This window comes from Myxine glutinosa, unplaced genomic scaffold, assembly GCF_964187855.1.
Source record: "Myxine glutinosa unplaced genomic scaffold, kmMyxGlut1.1 SCAFFOLD_3404, whole genome shotgun sequence".
Lineage (NCBI taxonomy): Eukaryota > Metazoa > Chordata > Myxini > Myxiniformes > Myxinidae > Myxine > Myxine glutinosa.
In genome coordinates, this window is record NW_027619496.1 from 3736 (window position 1) to 30069 (window position 26334).

General features: G+C 42.0%; 1 protein-coding gene across 1 annotated transcript; it reads left to right on the forward strand.

The window, feature by feature from the left end:
- The first annotated feature begins 4490 nt into the window (after positions 1-4490).
- On the forward strand, positions 4491-25761 carry LOC137414675 (pleckstrin homology domain-containing family G member 1). Its single transcript, XM_078769609.1, has 8 exons — positions 4491-4672; positions 10842-10973; positions 11206-11391; positions 15156-15242; positions 15649-15735; positions 15851-15890; positions 16131-16202; positions 25410-25761. The coding sequence occupies exons 1-8, from the start codon at positions 4547-4549 to the stop codon at positions 25493-25495; spliced, it is 816 nt and encodes a 271-aa protein (XP_078625735.1). The 5' UTR covers positions 4491-4546; the 3' UTR covers positions 25496-25761.
- The last annotated feature ends 573 nt before the right edge of the window (positions 25762-26334 follow it).

The window sequence follows — 26334 nt, forward strand, 5'->3', positions numbered from 1 at the left end:
TAACATTAATCACACAAAAAGACAAACCGACACACAAAACACAAAAAACAAGGGGAGCGGCAGACAAGATGGGGAGAGAGGGGGAAGGACACAAAAGAGAGGGGGAAGAGGGGGAAGGACACAAACACAACATTTGAGAGCAGGGACATCGGGAGGACTTGGGGGGAGGTGGGAGAGGAATAAAACATATGAACACTGCAAGGACTCTGGGGTGAATTACCGGGGGTAGAAAAGATCAAGGTTTTCGATGGGGGAAGATAAGAGATGGTGGTGAACAGCTGTTTTAAAGACCTGGAGGGAGGAGTGGGATTGAAGGGAGTGGGGGAGTTTGTTCCAGAGGCGGGAGAAAAGGGGAATGAAAGAGTGAAGGTGAGCAGAGAGCCTAGACTTTGGCAGTTTAACCATAAGAGGGTTGCAGGCAGATCTTGTGCGACCTGAAGGAATATTGGGGGGACAGAGCACAGAGAGAGCTGGGGGAGCAAGGCCGGAGAGGAGTCGGTAGAAGACAGAAAGACCACCAACCTGCCTGCGGTGAGTGAGTGAAAGGCCCTCGGTGTTGACTACATCGCAGGAGATTCCAATGATTCTGAAAGCTTTGGCCTCAACAGCGTGAAGCCGAGCAAGGTGTGAGGCAGGAGCACCAGCCCAGAGGGGGGAACAGTATTCCATTGAGCTGCGGATGAAAGCCTTGTATGTGGTGAGGAGCTCAGGTGTGCCAAGGAAGGTCTTCGCACGACGGAGGATGCCCAGTCGGCGACTGGCTTTGGAGGCCAGCTTGGAAATGTGGTTTTCCCAAGAAAGATCATGGCAGATAGTGAGACCCAAAAGCTTGAGCGACAGAACTTCTTGGAGAGGATTGTTGAGAAAGTAGATCGGAGGGTTGTCCAGTCGGTCCTTTCGGAGAGACATTGTAAGAGTGTGAGATTTGTCAGGATTGAAAGACATGTTCCACTTGTTTGACCAGTCTGTCAAAGGTTAATAAGAAACGTCTTCCCTGTGCCTCCAGGCGCGTCAATGAAAATCATTGATGACTGATTCGTGCGGATGTTGCTATTCGCGTCCATAGACGTGAGGTGTGATTCGTTGTCCGCGTCCGTAGCGCCGTCGGAGGGTTGATACGACATTACGACATTCTTCCTGCAAATAGTATTGTGTTTGTGCTATCGTTTTGCCGATCATCAAATGACAAATAAATTACATTGTGAAAATTAAAGATTTCAAATAAACCTATTTAAAGTGTATGCGCATATAAATAATAAAAAAAATCGAAGAAATATCTCTCGGTAATTTCCGGAAACATATTTTACTTCCGGGTAATAATGTTGAATGAAATAACGAAGATATATACTGTATGCCTGTTATTTTAGGCGGTGTATTTTCGTATATCAACGTGGCGCGATTTTTAAAATATATCTCTGCAATTTCCCGTGTGTGTGTGAATGTTCTCAATTATTTCTTTAACCGAGTCTAAAACCATCGATAAAAATGAAATCAGATGGCGACTTAGATTGAAGATAAAGGCGTGAGACAGACTCAATGGCCTTGAAGATACAAGCCTTTCAGAATTCATTTCGTTCTATAAACGGAAACTTTCATCGGATTTTCTTCCCGTTTTTTTTCAACCGAGTCTAAAACTATGTTAGCGACTGTGAAAAATGAAATGATATATCGAATTTGATTTGAAATAAAACTGAGAGAGAGAGCAAGACACCACGGGCCTACAAAACAGGCCTCAAAGCTATGCGAGTTGATAAAATGGTGGATATTACTACTCTCTCAAAGGGGTAGGCCACGCCCCCGGACCGATCGAATGTTACACACAAACACGCAAGATTTCAATTTTATAATTATATATAGATAGATATAAATAGATATAGATAGATAGATAGATAGATTTATATATAAATATTTATATATATATTTATATATATATATATTTATATATATATATATATTTTTATATATATATATATATATATATATATATATGTGTGTATATATATATATCTGAGATGGGCCATGATGTAATGTTTTACCTAACTCACAGGATGATAAATGTGTTTCCTTGTTTGTTCTTTTTCTATTGTTGCACCTCAACAATGCATCCTGTTGTCAGGGCCACCTGTGTACATCTTAAACAAGAAAAGGGGCAGGGGTGGGGATAAGGGAAGGGTGTATTGAGAAAAGGGAGGGCTGAGGATTTGAGGAGAATGTTATTGAAGTGGATGGAAGTGATGATGGTGAAGGGGGGCACGGTTAGAGGGATCGGTGTTTTGAAGTGATTGGGGGGTAGGGGAAGGGTGTGAGGCATGATGCGTTGTAGTTTGTGCATGAAAGCAGTTTATCCTGTCTGGCCAAAATTGTGAGAACTGCAAAGGGTAAAATGCAAAAGCACAACTAACTGCAAGGGTTTGTTTGTTGCAAAATAGGGAAGAAGGCAAAAAGTGCCACATTTCAGATACAGAGTGGCATTTGTCATTGTCTAACTCGGACAAGTTGCACTCCGACAAGACCGAGACATGCAATCTAACAATCACCTTTGAAATTTGGGTTACAATATGGGACTTTCAAGATGATGTATGAATACGAGGCCTTTCACACATGCGCCGTTTGTGTTTTTAGTGGCTTTGTTCATCAACCTGGGTCGCTTTTAACCTGCCGTTAATCGGGTGAAATCTGCAATTCAAATCGTCTTTTTAACATAATTTTCAGCAAATAAACGAGGGTGGCAATTTCAAAATGCTTAAATTGTTTTGTTCCTGGATGCAAATCAGACTCACAAAATAAGAGAAATACCCTTTGCATGGATGTGACGTGTCATGTTCCTTCCATTAAATCAACAACATGAAGACCAGAGAACTGTCCATGAAAGAAAAACAAGCAATTTAGACACAGAAATTTGGACTCACAAAGTCCATTCACTGGTAGTGATCCATCGGAAGTTTGGGTGGAACATCCCCTCCACAATCCTTCGGACCTTGCACCAGCCCACTTCTTTGGGATTTTGTAGTAAAGGGAGTTGCAAGTTCTGTCCTTAAGGTGAACTGAGAAAGGTCTCCAACTCCTTCGTTGTGCAGAGGCACTTTAGCAATCCTCATCTCGCACACACAAAATACGGAAACATGTCCCAATCAACATTGCTGCAAAGGGGTTGAGTATTCTGGGGGCAGATTACATCATTTTGATAGTCCAGTATTGGAGAAAATAATTCAATTTAATGTTAATACAGCATTACAATTGGCATCTTGTACGTACACTACACCTCTAATCCACCCATTTTCGCCACTGCTCACACTGGTACCCTGTTCGTATTCCTCAAAAATCCTCCCCTCCCCTCCCCCACCCATTGCTTCATAATGAATCCTTCAATATTCTGAGGCCTCATCATATTCATTCATAGTACCCTGCAAATCGAGATGGTGATGTTTATTGATTGGCACCCAAAGAACCGTGGAATGATACCATCTCGACAAAACTAAAAGAAGTAAAGAAGCCATTGGAAAGGGCATAAAACTGACTTCATTTGACATATTGGTCACAAATGAAAAACTGGAATAAATTGGTCGAGACATACAGCAGCAGGCCCAAGGACATGGATACAATTTAATCTCCACCAGTTGAAAATCCCCAAAGAACAATGTGTCAGGCAACTGTACTTGGCTGACCTAAGCAACAACGTTTTGCACCAATCCAAACTTTTCACCAACCGGACTCGATGGCATAATGGTTAGAGCATCCGCTACAAGTCTGGGTAGTTGGTGGTTGGTGGTTTAAACCCCGTCCGAGTCATACGAAAGACTAAGAAATAGCCCCGAGGGGGCTGACGGTCTTTTGAAGTTGTAGTGCAGAGCCCTACCGATTTCGAGGAACGCTCATGGGAGTCCCCTGATCCACTGGGAAGCCCCCTGACCAAAAAATGAAAAATCCAAGATGGAGCTATTCTGTGGACGATCGAGTAGAAGGGGCTGCATTGGGTTTCAGAGCAATCGGTTGATAAATAAGGGAAGAACAGGCATCCGAAGTTTCAGGGAGTAACTCCCCCTGAGATCCCTATGATCTGAAATCAGAAAATCGAAGCCCAAGTGATCCTGCATGCCATCGAGTAGAAGGGCTGTATCAGGTTTCAGAGCAATTGGTTGGAAAATAATGGATGAGTAAGGATCCGAAGTTTGAGGGATATGTCCCTCTGGCAGCCCCCATGATCCGAAATCGAAAAATCGAAGCTTGATCGATTGTCCAGGCTACTGTCTTGTATTCATGTGTCAAGTTTCATAACAATCAGCTGAGTGATAAGGGAGGAGTACCAAAAATAACAAAAAGTTAACGGTCGGAAGGATGGACAGACATCCAGACATCATGACCCATTTTATAAGTTCATCTCTTTGAGAATCGAGATGAGATGATCTAAAAGGGGGTAGCTGTGTTCTAATTTCTTGCTGATTACTTGATTTGTTTGAATTTTGCCAACTTTGATCAATCATTCAAAGTTTGAAATGTGTGTTTGCTCCTTTGACCATGCAGTGCGCTGAGTCTACTCAATGACTGCATGCGGCGATGGACTCTGAGCAGGTTTTTCCGTGAGCGGCAGGCTCGCAATAACCATGGCCTCTCTCTCGCCTCCTACCTGCTTAAACCTTTCCAGCGGATCATCAAGTACCGTATGCTGTTCCAGGTAAAACTACTGCTTAGACTTTTTGTTCTTTACGATGAGGTTCTTGGTAAAATGGTATTTTTGTTTGGCACAGACACAAAACATGATCTGTTATTACCCTCCCCAGAACATAGGGTATTGCATTTGGGTCCCTTTGTCGTCTGTATGTCTGTCTGTCTGTCTGTTTGTTTGTCCATCAAAGAGAGCATGTCCATCAATTATATACTATTGAAATGATAATGTTAACGACAATGATGGTAAAGATGACTATAGTGATAATAATGGTAATGATAATGGTATGTGAGTACATCTATTAATTATATACTATAGAAATGTGTGTACGTCTATTAATTATGCACTAATTAATGTATTGTAACACATTCATTGCATACTCTTAGTCCAGTTTTCAAGAAACTTTTATTATGAGAATGCGGAGAAGAATAATGAATGATTGGGTCAAGATGTCAAAGGGCAGAGTATTAGGAACTATAATAATTAAATAGCCCGTATGAGCCCAGCTGTGCTGGTAGTGACCTATGATGGTGACAATGAAAAACTGAAATAAATCTATAATGTTATCTACTGTATATATATATATATATATATATATATATATATATATATATATATATATATATATATATATATATATATATATATATATATATATATATATATATACATATTGGGATATATATATATATACATATTGGGATATATATATATATACATATTGGGATATATATATATATACATATTGGGATATATATATATATACAATATACATATTGGGATATATATATATATACATATTGGGATATATATATATATATATTGGGATATATATATATATATATATATATATATATATATATATATATATATATATATATATATATATATTATTTTATTTTATTTTTAAATATAAATTTAAGACTGAATTAGTCTAGACTGAATAGTGTATCGTATAGGCTTATTAAAATCTGATTCCATATTTCACCATCGGAACCCATGGCCTAAATAACTAGATGGTATTCATAGAATACTTACCCTGCGTAGTCAACTTGGTGTGAGCCAACTCTTCTATTTTTGAAGGTTTCTTTTTTTTTTGATCCAATATGGCTGCCAGACCACGTGAGCAATGACATCATAAATTTATATTCTCTAAATAATTGTTGCATAGATCACGCTCAATAAATTTCAAACTGATCAGACTAAGCGTTGTCCCTGTCGAATTATGACGTCGTAATTATGGCACCAATGACGTCATCGTTAACAACACCTATTCCCCATATGGAGTTATTTACAATGAGCCACGTTTCAATTTTTAAAATGCTGACATGGCATACACTTTACTTTACTGAAATGCATACACAAATATTACATTTTCGTCAAAAATCGTCGGAATTTCACCAAATCTGTTTTGGTCCTGTGTTAAAATACCACAGCGATTGACAAATCTGAAATCACAATTTTATTTGAGGTCAAAATGACTCCGTGAGGTCACTCCGTACTTTGCCTGCTCGTCATGTGCAGTGTGATAATTAATTCCATGCCCACTCTAGAAGACTCTTCTTCTTCACACAATAACAACTTCTAGCTTCCAGACCATACATCCAATCATGTTGAAATTTTGCACACATGTTACACTTCAATACCTCTACTATAATATAAAGTTTCACGTCGATCAAATAAGCGGTTCAAGAGTTATAATTTTTTTATATAAAAGTTATTTTTAAATTTTTATATTTAAATATAAAGTTTCACGTCGATCAATTAAGCGGTTCAAGAGTTATAATATTTTAAAATATTTTCGTTTAATTATTTATATCTGCCAAACCACGTGACCTATCGCAAATTCCAAAAGGTGATTTTAGTAGACTGATATGCTGAACACATGTGTGAAGCTTCCCCTCAATAGGATCACAAATGAGGGAGGAGCTTGGTTTTAAAAGTTTATGCTTAAAAATGTCATAACTCCGAAACCATGTGTCGCATTATGTCATTCTCATTGACTTTTTGTTCGTCATGGGTATGCGATTCTGCCTGCAAAGTTTGGCCTCGATCTGTTGAGTCGTTTACGAGAAAATTGGATTTTAGTGTTTTTTCACTCAAAACAATATGGCGTCCGAACCACGTGACATATGACGTCATTATAATTTTATTTCTGCATCAATTTATACCGAGAAGATGCTCAAGAAATTTCATTCTGATCGGATAACGTTTTTTACTTGTCGAATTATGACGTCATAACAGCGGCACCTATGACGTCATCATTCACATATGTTATTCCGCATGGAGAGTTCATTGCAATGAGACATGTGTTACGTGCTCCTCCCCAAAACCCCTGGTCACGGTGTACCTCCGAGCCCCGAGAGGAGTCACGGCAGAAAAATGTGTTATTCTGTATGTCAAAGATCAATGGTGAAGCCACACCAATTGTTACCAACCAACAAATATTGTATTAAGATCACACAAGAATAACCACACAAAAACAATAGTAATCAATTATACAACAAATAGTATATCATTCCTATGATGGTACCATCAGGTTCGTACAATATAACTCACTGTGCTCCAAGTGAGTCAACCCTGGTGTTGGCTTAGCGGTTAGGGTGCCGGCTTGGAATCGTAGGATCCTGAGTTTGAATCCCGGTCGATCGCTGAATTAACGCCAGGGGGGTTGACTCAGCCTGTCATCCTTCCGAGGTCGGCAAATTGAGTACCAGCTTGCTGGGATGAATGATGAGCTCGTTTGGCGGATGTCTGGTCTTACTGGAACAACGGCAGCAAGTTACTGCATTAACCAGCAGCACCTGTGGTATGCTGTAAAATAATGGCGGTGCACTATGGGTATTCCCTGTGCATCCGGCCAGCCGCTGCACCACACTTCCCTTCCAGTTGTCGGGCCTTGGCCTGCCACTGGACTTTGGGTTGTTTGGCGAGAGGGAGCGACTGACTTCTGCGCAAGGTCTGTTGCTCATAAAACGTTCGCGCAGTCTGTTACCTAACACCAACGCCGTAACGGCGGGGCGACATGATGATGCTCCAAGTGAGCGAAAAGAAGAAGATTCCCAATGTCTCTATTCCCGCATCAAGCCAAAGTCGTATTCCGGCATCAAGCCAAAGTCGTATTCCGGCATCAAGCCAAAGTTGTATTCCGGCATCAAGACAAAGTCGTATTCCGGCATCAAGACAAAGTCGATCCGCTCCAGCGATCGTCAGAACGATGTCTAATCGAGACCAGAATCCCGTTCGGATGACAGCCACAGCCACGCGGCCACAGCTGCGCAAAGGTGCCCTCAAGGCGACGGGGAAATCCAAAGGCGGCCTCCAGGTGAATGAGAAATCACACCCTCGGGTATGGACGTTTCACGGCTCCAAATCGGCGACCCACATATTTACCTTCAAAATCCACGTTACACACACACCAGATAAACGTCTGAATGCAGTGAAAACGGCTGAAGCGAAGCAAAGAAACCTTGTGCGACGCGCAAAGCACCTGAGTCAAAATGGCCGATGGCCCGTTCTCGAGGCGTAACGGCACGACGATGATTTTCCTCAGAATCAACCGCCAAAAACCTGACACGCAGGTTGATCTGTCACAGTGATAACAACTCTGTCGCAGGAATCCCTTTCCTGGGAAATCCAAAGTTCACTCGTGACTCTTGCTCGCCAACGTTCGCTCCAGACCGCAAAGCAACTATGCTTCTTCTCCGACTCACTCGCTCCGTATTCTTTTTCTTCTCCCTCTTCGTCGTCGTTCGGTTCCGGTTTCATTTAAAACATTAACTTTTTTTACCTTTTGGAAAATAGTAATATCTATTTCCCTTAAACGACAACAATAATAGTACATGGAATCAAAAATGTTTACAGTGGATGAAAACCACAACAACGGAAGTGACGAATCCGTAACACATGTCTCAATTATTTCTGTGTGCGGTTTTCGAGATATAGAGGTGCAAAGTTTTTTGGTTTTTCCAAGATGGCGCCCGTACCACGTGACCTGTGACGTCATAATATTCACTAAAATATTCTACAGGAGGAGTCCCTCCTATGGTGAAAATTTCATGTCAATCGGACCAACAGTTGCCGAGAAAATGATTTTTTAAAATGCAGACACGCACGTAGGTACGTACGATGCCGTACATACGACGTACGGACTGACCCGAATGCTTAACCCTGCCTTTTGCTTCGCGAGCGCAGGGTAATTATGTCGAAATGTAGTGTGAAATCGGAACAAAATTAAGAAAAAGCAATTTTTAAAAATCGAATAATTAAATAATAGACATCATGAGACGTGAGGTAAAATAGCTCTAATTTTTATTATTTTTTTTCACTATTTTAAAGGTACTTATTGCATGTCTGATTTTGTTTTACACCGTCCAGGGATATGTCGCGATCTTTATAGATTCGGATTCTACTTTTATTATACACGAGAATATAAGACCCGTCGCTTCGCTGACGGGAATACCAATCTTTGCTGCGATGGCTAATCTATGGGAGAAAAAAAAAAGAATTCCTGGGAGATCCTGCTCTCCGTGCAGGGATAACCAACATCATGTGTTGGCATTGGCAGTTTTGACATGCGTGTCAAAACCTTGATCTTTTGTACCCCTGTTACTTCAACCCAGATCCACTTTTCTGAAATACCGACTTCTTTCCTGGAAGTCCTAGCTGTGTCCATGTATCTCTGTCCATGTATCTCTGCGGAGTATCTCTGCCTAGCTGTGTCCATGTGTTTTTTAACCTCTCCCACCTCCCACCCCCCTTCCCATGCCTCCTCCCCCAAGCCCTCTCCCTCCCACAGATCTCCCGATGCCCCTGCTCTCAAATGTTGTACTTGTGTGCTTCCCCCCCTCTCCCCATCTTGTCTCCCGCTCCCTTTATTATGTCTTATGTGTCCGTTTTTTTTTTTTTGTCATTAATGTTAGCTCTTACACGAGCCTCGATCTTGTATACAAAAAAATAAAAAAAGGAAGTTTGCATTTTGCAGATGGTTTCTTGTTTTCAGCTTGTATTGTAGTTTAAAAAGTCATTAACTCTCTGTAAACCTCTCTGCCAGCGATGAGCTGGTTGTTGTTCTCTAAGAATTGCTGTCAACTTCATCAATCTCCAGTACTCTTTTAGTTCCCCACACATGAGGAACTCTGAGCCTGCTGCTGGTCCTGTAATATAACCCTTCTTGGACAATGCGATAATGATAATGCAATGCGATAGTGTCGTTGAAGCTGAAGGGAAAGGTGTATGCTGCATGTGTGAGAAGTGTTATGATTTATGGGAGCGAGACATGGGTAATGAATGTAGAGCAGCAACGAAGGCTGGAAAGGGTGGAAATGCGAATGGTTCGGTGGATGTGCGGAGTATCGTTGAGAGAGACGAAGACAAATGATGAATTGCGAAAGATGATGGGAATAGAGCCTGTGATTGATGCTGTGAAGAGGAACAGGTTGAGATGGTTTGGTCACGTGTTGAGGAAGGATGAAAGTGACTGGTTGAGAAGAGTGATGGAAATGAATGTAGAAGGAAGTAGAGGACGGGGAAGACCGAGAAAGACTTGGCTAAAGGTGGTCGAAGAAGAAATGCGGGCAAGGGGGTTAACAAGGAGAGATGCAAAAAATAGGGCAAAATGGAGACGATTGTCATGGGGACCGCAAGGCTAACCCCCGCTCCAGCAGGGAAAATGGCCTTAAAATGCCTGTTGTTGTTTTTGGACAATGCGATAATGGAGCGTTAAGGCTTGCATACCTGGTTTTCCATTTTATTTCTGTTTTAACCTGTTAGCTGAGCCATCCTCACAGGACGTGGCATATCTCACCAATACCCAAAGGACATATCAATCAACCATCAGCTAGCTACCTGAGAATACTTTAAATGCCACAGACTACTTGCAGTATTTTATCTTGATCACACTTGCTTGTAGATGCGTCAAAATACATACAGTGTTGGGTTTTCACATATGCAAATATCTCTTAAGCCCTTTAAATGTCTTCACGTCAAAAAATGCTAAAGTGAAAGAGCAAGAAGTGTCCCCAGTCATACTCCAAGTTAATTCCTTTTCTATTGACGTAAAAATGTTCATTAGAGTTAAAGAAATCACATGCATGTGATGTTTATTTTGTTTTTTAAGCTTTTCCAAAGGTTTCATGGTTTTGACATTGCATGTTTAACCACATGCTGTACTCAACAGGAGATGCTGAAGCATACAGACAACAGCATGAAAGGTTACAACGTCATTGAGGAAGCCAACATGACGATGTTCAGGGTAGCCTGGAATACAAATGATATGAAGAGGAAACAAGAATACTCTATCCGAGCACAGGTGTGTCCCTTTGCAGCCAAGCGAGATCTTCATCTTTACTCGCTTTGCAACCCATCGGTTTCCGACTTAGGATTAATGAAATGATCTTGGCTGGTTCTTCTTCTTCATGACCTATTGGTGATCTGCTTTCCTGTTCGTGTCATTTCATTGTACCCGACTTTGACCACTTTATCCTTGATGTGATTTGAATGATTTCACTTTGCACCTTTTTCTGTCCTGTTGCACTCTTCAGGAGCTGCAAAAGCTTATGAGGAACTGCAAAACACACAATCTGAGTGAGTTTGGTGAGCTGGTGCTGGAAGGTACCTTCCGACTTCACCGCTCCAAGAAGGAACGCACGCTCTTTCTCTTCAACAAAGCTCTTTTAATCACTAAGAAACGGGATGACGGAGCTTACATCTACAAAACCCATCTGGAGGTAACTGCTATGACTTGACTATTTCTCCTATCTCATTTTCCTTTATTATATTTTTGCCTGCAACGTATCACAGGTCGACAAGAGCTCCTCATTGCTGTTGATGATATTTTTTGGGGGTCGATTTTTGAAATGTGCACCCATTGGTCAGACAGCTGCCGGACCCCGCCCACATTTGTCGCCTGACTCAACCCACCATGGCACCCATACAAAATAATATGGCCGCCATCCTGGTTTTCTGGTGGGCCTAAGACATCAGGCCTGGAGGCCTCTGCTGATTGTACACTGACTGGATTTGTTGCATCAGATTTCCATTGGCTTTGTTTGGGTTGAGTGTTACTCACGATGAGGGACCCCAAAAGACAATCATACGTCGAATAAAAATCAGTAGTGAGGTTAAATCAAGCCTGTCAGCACGCATGGTATTAGCCTCCCTAAATAAAGAGTGCCACATAATTTTTGAACAGCCCCATGTTGGAATGAAACAATCTGTGACCGTCTGACGAAACAGCTCGTACTGATATAACCATGGCGAAGGGTGACATGGGTGAGAGGTGTTCAGTTAATCTTTTAATAGCGCATCAAATGTGTTTCCCAATCACGCAGTTTATCTTTTAAGGGTGCTTTACATGTGCATTTCCCAATCGGCTCGTTACTGGATCTTGTTGCAGGTTGTGACAACAGTGCGGTCATTCTTGTTTTTACATGATCTGAGGCTCGTGGTGGAGCTGTCAGACACAAACATTGACAAACAGACGAACACACACAAGACTGTTAGATGAGACAAACACAGCAACTGACTTTAGGGGAAGTGCCGTAACTTCCCGGAGCACTCTGGACACCAGCGACATCACAACAATAGCACCGCTTTTCTCAACGCACTCAACTGGGCATTTCTGAAGGAGGAATTTCCTCCTCCCCATGGATGCCAGCCAATTGGGATTGTTTGTGCTTATAACATTTTAAATGCTGAACGTCAAGCAAGGAAGCAGCACATACCATTTTTAAAGTCTTTGGTAAGACTCGGCCATGGTTTGAACCACCGACCGCCCAGACTTGGAGCGGATGCTCTAACCATTATACCCCTGAGTTTGTTTTATCATCCTTCTTCTCAGGGGCGTTACTTGGAACCACTTGAACGTTATAATAAGTCTTCCTTTATCAGCTTGTCATGCTTAAATCCATGGTTTTTACATCACTAGAAACACCCGCTCCCAATTGGAGCAGCCAGGGTGGAGGGGGAAGGGGTGATATTGGAATCATTATTGTTGTTATTACTTTTGTTATTGGAAGAGGCCTTGGAAAAACGCCACGATAAGGTGGAATGATGTTCGGGCTGCTATGTATACACCTTAACATGGCGTTCTCCCAAGGCGGGAAAAGGGCACTAAAACGGGAAATCCTCCGTATTCCTTGCAGTTGTGTCAAAAACAACATAGGCTAAGTGGCTGCGCAAATAAGGCAAAGGGCTCTTACTTGTGAAACAATTATAAGGCCTCGGAAGCATCACTCGTAATACCCCGGTCACCACCAAGAGCGGCGCTACATAGTACACATCTCTGTAGAGAATCTGCTTCGGCACCACCTTCAGAACCCCCCCACCCCTGTCCTTTTGTGGGAGGAAAGGGGGAACCAAGTAGCTACAATCTGTCTTATGGCATTCATCCCCCCTTGGCAGGTTTGGTTGACATTGGCTAAGTAACGACTGAGTGCATCGGCCACAGACATGCAGACAGACAGACACCAAATTGCGTATTTTAGTATGATGAGCATCTTTTGGTTTGTTTTGCTGCTGTGCACCATTTATTTTGGAAAAAGGCATTTGAGGATCTTTCAGGGGTATATACAGAAGTACAGTCACGTGAAAAAGTAAGTACACCCCATGTAAAGTTTTGACTTTTTCAACATATTTCAACATACAGCTATTTGATCTTCATTTCAACAATATTGATAGATAAAGGTGATATAATATAACAAATATCATGAAACATTTACATTTTGTAGTCCATTGTATAATTTAAATAAACATAAATGCAAATTTCGCATGTGGAAAAAGTAAGTACACCCTTGGCTCTAATAGGTGTTATTGCCCCCTTTGGCAGAAACAACCTCAAGTAGGCGTTTCTTATAACTGTCTACCAGTCTCTGACATCGATTGGGAGAAATTTTTGCCCACTCCTCCATGCAGAATTCTTTCAGCTGTGCGATGTTTGAGGAGTTTCTTGTATGCACAGCTCGTTTCAAATCCCCCCACAACATCTCGATGGGATTTAGATCTGGGCTTTGACTTGGCCATTCTAGAACCCTCCATTTCTTTCTCTTCAGCCATTCCTTGGTGGATTTACTGGTATGTTTAGGGTCATTGTCATGTTGCAAGGTCCACCTTCGGTTGAGCTTCAACTTTCCAACAGATGGCCTCACATTATCCTCAAGCACCCTCGGGTGCAATGAAGAATTAATAGTGGATTATATGATGGTGAGCTGTCCAGGCCCTGATGCAGCAAAGCTGCCCCAAACCATAATATTTCCACCATCATGCTTTACAGTTGGTATCAGGTTCTTGTGGTCAAATGCTGTCTTTGGTTTTCGCCAAACAAGTCTTCTGGTACTGTGGCCAAATAGCTCTACCTTTGACTCATCTGTCCAGAGCACATTGTTCCAGAAGTGCTGGTCTTTACCTCTGTGTTCATTGGCCAACTTTAGTATTGCCCTGATGTTCTTTCTGGACAGCAAAGGTTTCCTCCTGGCACACCTCCCATGTAGATCAAATTTGTGCAGCCTCTTTCTAATGATAGACTCGTGCACTTTGACATCGAGAGTGACAAGAGCTACCTGTAGGTCCTGTGATGACATTCTGGGGTTCTTAGAGACTTCTTTCAGCATCTTGCGGTCTGCTCTCAGGCTGAACTTGCTGGGGTGGCCTGGCCTGAACAAGTTGGCAGTTGTTTGGAATCTTCTCCACTTGTCGATGATCTTCCGGACAGTCGAATGATTGATTTCAAATTGTTTTGAGATCTTTTTAAATCCCTTCCCAAACTCGTAGGCATCTATAACCTTCTTTCTGAAGGCCTCAGAGAGCTCTTTTGATCTAGGCATGGTGATGCCCCACACTTCAACAACAAAGAGCAAACCAAACTAAATGTCTGAGGTTAAAATAAGACAGGTTCCTCCAAGATCCTCTCTGACGATGTTCTAATCATTTGCACCTGATCTGGTGCACCTGTTTCTAATTTTAGGTATTTGAAGTAGTGATAAATGTAGGGGTGTACATACTTTTTCCACATGCGAAATTTGCATTTATGTTTATTTAAATTATACAATGGACTACAAAATGTAAATGTTTCATGATATTTGTTATATTATATCACCTTTATCTATCAATATTGTTGAAATGAAGATCAAATAGCTGTATGTTGAAATATGTTGAAAACGTCAAAACTTTACATGGGGTGTACTTACTTTTTCACATGACTGTATATATATAAAAATACAAAGCTGGTTGTTGGAATACACCTGAAATAGATTGCGGTGATTGAAACGTGACGTTCTCATGATTTGCTACATCTGGTAATTATTTTCTGTTTGTTTTCACTGTTTTCATTTTTCCAGCAAAAATAATAAGTTAGGTTGCGATGTGGATTTTTTTTTTGACAGTAGTTGATGGCACGTGGTCTTGACAGACCCAATATGAGCCCGATTCGCAGGTTTTCAACAGCCAAAGTTTAATGCAAATCATCATGTGCTTTTTCTCACCTCTCTGTTGCCAGTGCCAAAATCTTATGCTTCAAGAGGCCAAGGTTCCCAGTTTTACAGTGTGGAACTACAAGAATGCCAAAACCAAGGTTGCCTTCCAGGTATGTGGAGTGGACGATGAGTTACTCTTTGAGTTATGGTTTGTGGTAGTGCTTTATTTGTATCAGATGTCCTGCTGCTTGCTGAACTTGCATGGACCCCATAGGTTTGCCACTCACTCCCACATGCATGTCCTCAATGTTTAGGCAATTGGTACGGAAGTGGGAGTGCAGAGGAGTGGAATCAGAGGAGATTTATGTAAATGTGAAGCTTGCCTTCATATATGGCAGAAAGGCGTCTCTGACTTGCATTAACCAAGTTATTTAGTTTTTACTTTTGCTAGTTGTGGATTAATGAGAGGTGTGTGGCCGACTGTAATAACCAAGTGGTGATTTTTAGTTTTTGTACTCGTTCAAAAGATGACTACCTGTTTGAGCATTTTGATGAACTGCGCTGTCCCTACCCCAGGTGAAGTACGATGATGAGAAGAAACGTTGGATGCATCACATGAAGAAACTAATGTTGGAAAGCCACCCTTCCGCTTTGCCCGAACGAGTAAGATTTCGATGCCGTGCCCCTTACTCCTGCTACGAGTTTTATCTTTGCACTTAGTTAACTTTGTTCGGTAGGTTGGAATTTTTAAACTTTAACTGTTTTTGTTGTTCTGAAGGCAATGAATGTCATTTTGGATATGGATCAAATAGCAGACTGTGAGTATTTTTGCCATTACCATTGTTCATCACGTTAATGCTTTGAAATTTACATCGAGTTCAGTTGTGTTGTTCGTTTTGTCACCCATTTTGCTCTTGCATTACTGTGATAGGTTTTGCAGGTGTTTTTTCCCCCTCTTTAATGCTGTACGTTTGTGTGACTCACAGGGGAGGGGGAATGTTGGTTGTTGCACTACCTGTGATTGTCAGTCGTAATGGCTTGTCTTGGATACTTTTCAGTTCCTGTGAGTCAAATCTACCGAACACCGAGCAGGAAGGTTTCGATGAGGAGTCGACGGAAAGAGAAGCCGTGTGCGTATTAGTTTGCATCCTCAGACACAAAATACTTGTTTTATTTCTCTTGTGTCTAGGGGCAGCTTGTACTTGTTTTGAATGTAAATTATGGACATTATGAAACATCAGTTTACCTTTTTTATTTTTTTTCGTACACATTTGAGGCTCATGGAAGGGAACAAAATGGAAAGGGAGAAACACAAACAGCAGAGTGGACGTGAGCGTGAGATCAATAGGAAGGGGAATAGGACACATGGGGGTGAACAACTAGGTGCACACAAGCTGAATGAAACACAGCAAGAAGAGGAAGGAGAAAGCAGGGATGAAGCAGAAAAGGAATAAACCAACCGACACCTAACCAACGGATAGAAGTGAGGGAGAGGGGGGAAATCACAATAACCAGGAAAAAGGAAGTGCTGGGGGGGGGGGGGGGGGGGTGCGGGTCATTTGGGGAGAAGATATCATGAATATGGATGGGGAGTAGTTTATTCGGTAGTGGTGAACAGATGTCTTTAAGTCCTGGGGGAGGAAGAATGGGACTGAACAGACTGGGGAAGTTGGGTCCACAGGTGAAAGAAAAGAGGAACAAATTAGTGGAGGTGAGGAGTGATCCTGGATTTTGGGAGTTTAACAAGAAGACAGTTACTGACAGACCATATGCGCCATGCATAAATGTGGGAGTGGGACTCTCTCCATATCTTTCTCTCTCTCTCCATATCTCTCTCTCGCTGTATCTCTCTCTCCTTATCTCTCTCCATATCTCTCTCTCTCTCTGTATCTCTCTCGCTGTATCTCTCTCTCCATATATCTCTCTCCATATATCTCTCTCCATATCTCTCTCTCCATATCTCTCTCTCCATATCTCTCTCGCTGTATCTCTCTCTATATATCTCTCTCCGTATCTCTCTCACTGTATCTCTCTCTATATATCTCTCTCCATATCTCTCTCCATATCTCTCTCTCCATATCTCTCTCCATATCTCTCTCTCCATATATCTCGCTGTATCTCTCTCCTTATCTCTCTCTCTCTCCATATCTCTCTCACTGTATCTCCCTCTCCATATATCTCTCTCCATATATCTCTCTCCATATATCTCTCTCCATATCTCTCTCTCCATATCTCTCTCACTGTATCTCTCTCACTGTATCTCTCTCTATATCTCTCTCTCCGTATCTCTCTCACTGTATCTCTCTCTCCATATATCTCTCTCCATATCTCTCTCCATATCTCTCTCCATATCTCTCTCCATATCTCTCTCATATCGCGAGATCTCGCGAGATCTTTGGTGGCGAGGTCACATCTTTTCGAAGCTGTCCATGCGCTCACGCTTTCGAAGTTAAGTAAGTTTTCACAATTGTGTTTTTGTCGAAACTGTATCTATCTTTCGGTGTGTGTACCTATAGTGTGTCTTTAGTAAGATTCTCGGTGTTAATTTTTCATACATGTATACAAAATCGTTGGTTAATTAGTGTCGCGTATTTTGAGGCCTAGTAGGCTACCGTGTCCGACCTTGCGGCTTTGTTTTTCTCTCAGCGGTCCGTCAATTGTGCTGCAATTACTTTCGTTCTCTGTTTTTGTCCCAGTTTTTCACCCCATACCTCCTTGTTTAAAATATAAACTCAAAAAAAAAAAAACCCCACAAAAAAATATTTCCTTCTCTGTTCTTATTCGTTGTTCTTATTCATTTATTCATTGTTCTTATTTGTTCGTTCGTTCTTCGATCACGCGTTTCACCCCCATTTCCATTTTCCATTTCCCCAGATAGTTTTCACTGCTCAATGTAAAAATGTTTCAACTTTCCCCTGAAGAACTGTATTCTGTCGTATATTATAACACCTTTTTCTTCTTCTTCTATAAAAGGATGCTTTCGACTTGCTCACCAAATCTATTCATTCCAAAAAAAAAAATCCATCTCTTACAGTTCCTCTTTTCTACATTCCCGAAACTCTCCTGCACTCCACCCCTCCTTCAGCGTCCTCAAACGTATTTTTGGATCGAAGGTCACAAGAAACTCACTTTGCAATAAATGTTCGTTTCCCATTAATCATACATTTTCTAAAATCCAATCTCACCCCTCCCCTCCAAATCTTCCCCATCATCCATTCCCTCCAAAACTTCCCCATCACCCCTCCCCTCCAAAACTTCCCCATCACCCCTCCCCTCCAAATATACCCCCTTGCCCATCCCCTCCAAATCTTCCCCATCACCCATCTCTTTCAAATCTTCCCCCCTGCCCCTCCCCTCCAAATCTTCCCCATCACCCATCCCTTTCAAATATTCCCCCTTGCCCCTCCCCTCCAAATATTCCCCATCACCCCTCCCCTCCAAAACTTCCCCATCACCCATCCCCTCCAAAACTTGCCCATCACCCCTCCCCTCCAAATCTACCCCCTTGCCCCTCCCCTCCAAATCTTCCCCATCACCCATCTCTTTCAAATCTTCCCCCTTGCCCCTCCCCTCCAAATCTTCCCCATCACCCATCCCTTTCACATCTCCCACCTTGCCCCTTCCCTCCTAAACTCCCCCCACACCCCTCCCCTCCGAGACTCTCCCTCACTCCTCCCCTCCTCGACTCCCCTCTCACCCCTCCTCCTCAAAGCGTCCTCCCCGCTTCTTCCCCCTTCCAACTTTCACCTTCATCTCCCCCAACCTTCTGCCTTGCTCTTCCCCCTCCTCAAATAACACCTCACTGTGCCTCACCCAATCACCATCAAACCTTTTGTCCACCCCATTCTTCCCTTTCTCCAAGCTATTCTGAAATCTCTGACACACCTTCACCAGCTCTCCCTACCACTTCCTCCTCTTCCACATCTTACCCCACCGCTCCCCCCCCCCCTGTTCTGCATCCAATGCTCCCCCTTCCTCTTCATTAACGGTATGGACCTCAAACATCCGGGGCCTTCACTCAAACTTGACTGATCTCTCCATACAGGTTGCTTCTGACAAACCAGACGTGATCTGCTTAACGAAACTTTCCTCCTTCATGATGTCTCTGATTCCTTGGTATCTCTCCCAGGTTACTCCCTCCTCCGGTATGATAGACCCGAGCCTCATCCTGGAGGTGGGGTTGCTATCTTTATAAAAAACACTCTCTTCCTCACTCGCCTTGCACTGCCCTCTCTCCACCTCACCCCCAGGAATACCTTTGGCTACGGCTTCCCCTTCGCTCCTACCTTTTGTTCATATGTGTGTTGTACCGTCCACCAAACAGTGACGACTCCATCTACATCTCGCTGTCTGATAATATGGACCAACTTCTATTTATCCATCCCAACTCTCTCTTCCTCATATGTGGTGATTTCAATTGTCACCATGCCAGTTGGCTGGGTGTGGGTACCCCTCTCACCAGCCATGGCTCCTCAGCAAAGGACTTCTGCGACTCACTGGGACTGACACAATCTGTCAATTTCCCGACCCGGATCTCAGTCAACGGGGCATCTTCTCTTCTGGACCTGGTTATGACTAACTTCCCTGAAAATGTCTGCTGCTCTTCTTCTGCTCCAATCGGCTCATCTGATCATGTGCTTGTTAAAGTGGACATCTCTCTGACCATTCTCAGAGAGCCTCCTCAGCGTCGACGAGTCTGGCATTTCACTCAGGCCAACTGGCACGGTCTTCAAGCAGCCATCAATCATCTGGACTAGTCTCCCATCTCTACCGCCTCTGACATCAACTCATCCTGCGAATTCTTCCAACGTAAATTGCTCTCTCTTATGCACAGATTTATCCCATCTTGTCTTCAGTTGTCATACCCTTCCTACCGTCCATGGTACACGGAATCTTGTGGTGAGGCTGTTGCCCAGAAACAACTTGCCTTCGTCTCCTGGAAAGCAAATCCAACGGAAGGAAATCTCATTTCCTTTCAGAAAACCCGAAACAAGTGTGTGTCCACCCTCAGGAGAGCCAGGAAACAATATCTCTCCGTTCTCAAGACCGAACTCTCTTACCTGTCTCCCTCTTCCAAATCCTGGTGGCGTCTGGTCAAATCTGTTTCTGGTGTTTGTTCCCCCTCCATCCCCTCCCTCACCTCAAACGGCTACACGGCTGACTCCGTCCGCACGTGAAAAAGCTGAATGCCTCAACTCTGTGTTTGCCTCTGAATCTTGTGTCCCAAACCGATCCCTCTCTATACCCACCGTACCCAGTCGTACCCAGCTGCTCCTGGACTCTGTGTCCTTTCCTCCTGACAAGGTCATCTGCCATCTGCTTGGAAATCAGCCAACATCACCGCTTTGCGGAAAAAATGTGCAAAAACAGATCCTAGCAACTACAGACCAATCAGCCTTCTCCCAATTTATCAGCAAAGTCATGGAATCCATCATTGCTTCGGATATGAAATCTTTCCTCTGCTCCAATGGCTTGATCTCTGATCATCAATTTGGTTTCAGACCTGGTCACTCTGCTCTGGACATGCTGCTTCTGCTTTCTCAACAATGGATGGAGGTCCTCAATGCCAAACAGGAAATTAGAGCTGTCTCCCTTGACATATCACGTGCCTTCGATACGGTCTGGCACCCCGCTCTGCTCACCAAACTCTCCTCCTTTGGTATCCATGGAAATCTCCACGCATGGCTGGCGGACTTCCTCTCTAGTCGTAGTCAACGTGTGGCCCTGAATGGGTTTCTCTCATCTCCTCTTCCTGTTCAGGCTGGAGTTCCCCAAGGCAGTGTTCTGGGCCCTGTGCTTTTTCTGGTCTTCATCAATGATCTCTCTGACTCTCTTGAAAATCCTCTCTATCTCTTTGCTGATGACTCTACTCTCTGTTGCTCCATTCCTCATCCCTCAGATCGGCAGGCTGCAGCCTCCTCACTCTCTGCAGACCTGGACAAAATCACAGACTGGGCAAACAAGTGGATCATGTCTTTCAATCCTGACAAATCTCACACTCTTACGATGTCTCTCCGAAAAGACCGACTGGACAACCCTCCCATCCACTTTCTGAATAATCCTCTCCAAGAAGTTCTGTCACTCAAGCTTTTGGGTCTCACTATCTGCCATGATCTTTCCTGGGAAAACCACATTTCAAATCTGGCCTCCAAAGCCAGTCTGGCCTCCAAATCTGGCCTCCAAATCTGGCCTCCAAAGGACTAGGCATCCTCCGTCGTGCGAAGTCGTTCCTTGGCACACCTGAGCTCCTCACCACATGCAAGGCTTTCATCCGCAGCTCAATGGAATACTGCTCTCCCCTCTGGGCTGGTGCTCCTGCCTCGCACCTAGCTCGTCTTCACGCTGTTGAAACCAAAGCGTTCAGAATCATTGGAATCTCCCGCAATGAAGCTAACTCCAAGGGCCTTTCACTCACTCACCGCAGGCAGGTTGGTGGTCTTTCCGTCTTCTACTGACTCCTCTCCTTCCTTGCCCCCCCCCTCCCCCCAGCTCTCTCTGGGCTCTGTCCCCCAAATATTCCTACAGGTCGCACAAGATCTGCCTGCAACCCTCTTATGGTTAAACTGTCAAAATCAAGACTCTCTGCTCACCTTCACTCCTTCATTCCTCTTTTCTCCCGCCTCTGGAACAAACTCCCTCACTCTCTACAATCCCACTCCTCCCTCCAGGTCTTTAAAACAGCTGACCTCCCTCCAGGTCACCATCTCTTATCTTCCCCCATCCAAAACCTTGATCATTTCTACCCCCGCTAATTTCACCCCAAATCCACTTTTTTGAAATACCAAGTTCTGTCCTGGAAGTCCTTGGTGGCCTTGTGTTTTATACTTCTCCCACCCCCCCCTCCCCCCCTTCCCACGCCTCCTCCCCCCAAGCCCTCTCCCTCCCACACATCTCCCAATGTCCCTGCTCTCAAATGTTTTGCTTGTGTGCTTCCCCTTCTCTCCCCATCTTGTCTACCACTCCCTCTTTTTATATATTTTGTTTGTCTGTTTGATTTGTTTGTGAAATAAATGTTAGCTCTTTCACGAGCCTCGATTCTGTATACAAAAAAGAAAAAAAATCTCTCTCTCCATATCTCTCTCCATATTTCTCTCTCCATATTTCTCTCTCCATATCTCTCTCCATATTTCTCTCTCGATATCTCTCCCTCCATATCTCTCTCTCCATATATCTCTCTCCATCTCTCTTGTTGTATCTCTCTGCCCATATCTCTCTCCATATCTCTCTCTCCATTTCTGTCTCTCCATTTCACTATCTCCATAACTCTCTCTCCATATCTCTTTCCATATCTCTCTCCATATCTCTCTCCATATCTCTCTCTATATCTCTCTCGCTGTATCTCTCTCTCCATATGTCACTCTTCATATTGTACACCGCTCCTTTCCTTTGCCATCTCCAGGCATTGCAAATCGTCATTGCTGGGCACCGAAGGGGGCTCGGCAGTGACGCACGCTGAAAGAGAGTACTCAGTTTTCACTCTGGTTGTTTGTTTTCTTGCTTTCTTTCTTGTTTGTTTTCTTGTTTGTTTGTCCGGACGATATCTCAGCCATCCTTTGAGCTTGGAAGCTGAAATTTCGGCACAAGTGTGAGCAAGTCCTTTCTCAAAAACGATATATATTTTTTTGATTAATCAATTAATTGAGGAGTTATTTAATTATTAGCGATTAATTAAGTACTTATTTAATTAATTAAATTTCCTTTCTCTTCTGACCATTAACTCAGGCACCTTTTGAGTTAGGAAGCTGATATTTGGGCATGCCAATGACCAGGTGATTTGGCTGCAAAGGCTATTTTTGATTTATGAATTAATCAATCAATTATTTAATTATTTGATTAATGACTAAATTTTTTTTTTTTAAGTTACAGATTCTGATGAAATGGTGGTGGTTTATGTGTTCTCTGATCGAATTGATTAATAATTAAAAAAATTTATGATTATTTATTTATTTATTTATTTATTATTTAATTATTTCATGAATGACAAAAAAAATTATTTTTTTTAAGTTACAGATTCTGATGAAATGGTGGTGGTTTATTTGTTCTCTGACCGAATTGATTCATAATTTAATTTTTTTATGATTCTTATTTATTTATTTTCAATATCTCAGGCACCTTTTGAGCTCAGAAGCTGATATTTGGACATGAGTGACCAAGTGATGTGGCTATCAAGGATATTTTTGATTTATTGATAAATCAATTATTAATTAATCAATTAATCGATTAATTATTTAATTATTTGATTAATGACAATTTTTTAATTTTTTTCCCCAGTTACAGATTCTGATGAAATGGTGGTGGTTTATGTGTTCTGTGACCGAATTGATTGATAATGCAATTTTTAAATGATTATTATTTATTTATTTTCGTTATTAATCATTTTATTTATTTTCTTTCTCATTTGGCCAATATCTCAGGCACCTTTTGAGCTGGAAGCTAATATTTGGACATGACAGTGACCAAGTGATGTGGCTATCAAGGATATTTTGATTTATTGATTAATCATTTAATCGATTAATTATTTATTGGTGAATCAATTAATTATTAAAATTTTTATTAATGACTTATTTAATTAAATTTCTAAAGATACATCTTCGGATGAAGCACGAGTGGTTTTAGTTATGCTATTAGCCAATTATTGATTAAGAAAATAATTTGTGATAATCTTTTATTGATTTTAATTCTACAATTAATCAATCAATTAGCGTACACCCTCTCCCTCCCAATGCAGCCTCTATGAGGTGCACTGCGGTATTGCCGGGCGCCTTAGCTGAAGGATATTTAATTATTTGGCATGGGGGCGGTCGTACTTTGAATGTATCTGTACTTGTCTCTCTTTCAATTTTCTCTCTCTCCATATTTCTCTCTCCATATTACTCTCTCCATATTTACTCTCTCCATATCTCTCTCTCCATATCCCTCTCTCCATATCTCTCCTGCTATATCTCTCTTGCTTTATCTATGTCGATGTATCTCTTTCTCACCCTATCTCTCTCTCGGTACATCTCTCACGCCATAGCTCTCTCTCTCTCCTTCTCTTTCTCTTTCTCTTTCTCTTTCTCTTTCATCCTTTCTCTTCTCTCTCTCTTTTCTCTTTCTCTTTCTCTTTATCTCTCTCTCTCTATTTCTCTATTTCTCTATTTCTTATTTCTCTATTTCTCTATTTCTCTATTTCTCTATTTCTCTATTTCTCTCTCTATTTCTCTCTCTATTTCTCTCTCTCTCTATTTCTCTCTCTATGTCTCTCTCTCTCTCTCTCTCTCTCTATTTCTCTCTCTCTCTATTTCTCTCTCTCTCTATTTCTCTCTCTCTCTCTCTCTCTCTCTCTCTCTCTCTCTATTTCTCTCTCTCTCTCTCTCTCTATTTCTCTCTCTCTCTCTCTCTATTTCTCTCTCTCTCCTCTATTTCTCTCTCTCTCTCTCTATTTCTCTCTCTCTCTCTATTTCTCTCTCTCTCTCTCTATTTCTCTCTCTCTCTATTTCTCTCTCTCCTCTATGTCTCTCTCTCTCTCTCTCTCTCTCTCTCTCTCTCTCTCTCTCTCTCTATTTCTCTCTCTCTCTCTATTTCTCTCTCTCTCTCTATTTCTCTCTCTCTCTCTCTCTCTCTCTCTCTATTTCTCTCTCTCTCTCTATTTCTCTCTCTCTCCTCTATTTCTCTCTCTCTCTCTATTTCTCTCTCTCTCTATTTCTCTCTCTCTCTATTTCTCTCTCTCTCTATTTCTCTCTCTCTCTCTCTCTATTTCTCTCTCTCTCTATTTCTCTCTCTCTCTTCTTTCTCTCTCTCTCTCTCTCTCTCGCTCTCTCTCTCTCTCTCTCTCTCTCCTCTATTCTCTCTCTTCTCTCTCTCTCTCTCTCTCTCTCTCTCTCTCCTCTCTCTCTCTATTTCTCTCTCTCTCTCTCTCTCTCTCTCTCTCTATTTCTCTCTCTCTCTCTCTCTCTCTCTCTCTCTCTCTCTCTCTCTCTATTTCTCTCTCTCTCTCTCTCTCTCTCTCTCTCTCTCTCTCTCTCTCTCTCTCTCTATTTCTCTCTCTATTTCTCTCTCTCTCTATTTCTTCCTTGCCCTCACATCATGAACATAGATGAGATATACAAAATGCCGTGTTTGTTGTCGAAATACCATTTTTGATTATTGATCACTTTACTGCTACAATGAACAATGTCATTTGCTTTACTTTTACTGTCGTTCTGCATCTTGCTTTACTCCTGTAGTTGTTCTGTCGTTATTTTTATTTCATTTGTGGGAAGGAGAGAATGTTGTATGTTACAACATTTGGTTCTATTTTATACAAACTAAACTTTGTCTACCCTCATCCCCCCACCCACCCCCACTTTCCTCCACAGTGGAACCATCCACTCCATCAACCAGGTTGGTGCCTTTATTCAATTATGTTCAATTTTTTTTTCTTCCATCTCTGCTGCATGTGTAAGTACCATGTAGGTATAGTGATAGTTCATGTATGTAGTAATACAACTGTGTGATAAGGAACCATGACTCATGCAATGCTTCTATACATGTAATGAATATGTGACTTTTCACACGGAGCGATAAGTGGGGTTAACCAATGGATTCACTTTGTTTGTTTGTCTGTCTGTCTGTCTGTCTACAGACGTCAGTCTATGATTGATGAACTACTTAATTCCAATTGAATGTTATATTTTGAACACTGTAGAACACGAATCGGAAACATGAATTGGAACAGGAACTGACTTGAACAGGAACCTGCAGTTTAACAGTATGTACTGTATATTGGTTCTGAAATTGGCAAAATGTACGGAATCTTGCCTGATCACACATGCGCAGAGAGGAGTAAGGTAATTGTTTTAGTCTGTCTGCCTGTCTGGCAGTCAAAAAAAAATTCTTTCCAATCAAGGCAGCTTACTGATTTGAAGGACTTCATAAAGGACACAAACAACAGGAACAAATAACTATTGTAACGTGTTAGAGAAGGTGGTGTAAAATACGGGCAATGGCGGTAAACTTCAGGAATATTTTTTCCCTACAGCCCTTTAAAACCTTTATTTTATTTCAAACCTTAAATGCCCTCCCCCCACCCCCACCTCATCCACACCCTCACTTTTCATTCCATGTACATAGTTACCTTCAGAAAGTATTCACACCCCTTGACTTTTTCACATTTTGTTGTTATAGCCTGAATTTAAAATGGATGAAATTGATTTTTTTGTTATTGATCTACACATAATACTCCATAATGTCAAAGTACAATTATTATTTAGAAATTGTTACAAATGTATTGAAATAAAACAC

What these genes read in the sequence shown, in the direction of transcription:
- LOC137414675 (XM_078769609.1), top strand. Translation starts at nt 4,547, where the DNA reads ATGCGGCGATGGACTCTGAGCAGGTTTTTCCGTGAGCGGCAGGCTCGC. An exon ending in TCTACAAAACCCATCTGGAG is followed by an intron (nt 11,392 to 15,155) that starts GTAACTGCTATG and finishes CTCTGTTGCCAG; the next exon opens with TGCCAAAATCTTATGCTTCA. An exon ending in TATGGATCAAATAGCAGACT is followed by an intron (nt 15,891 to 16,130) that starts GTGAGTATTTTT and finishes GATACTTTTCAG; the next exon opens with TTCCTGTGAGTCAAATCTAC.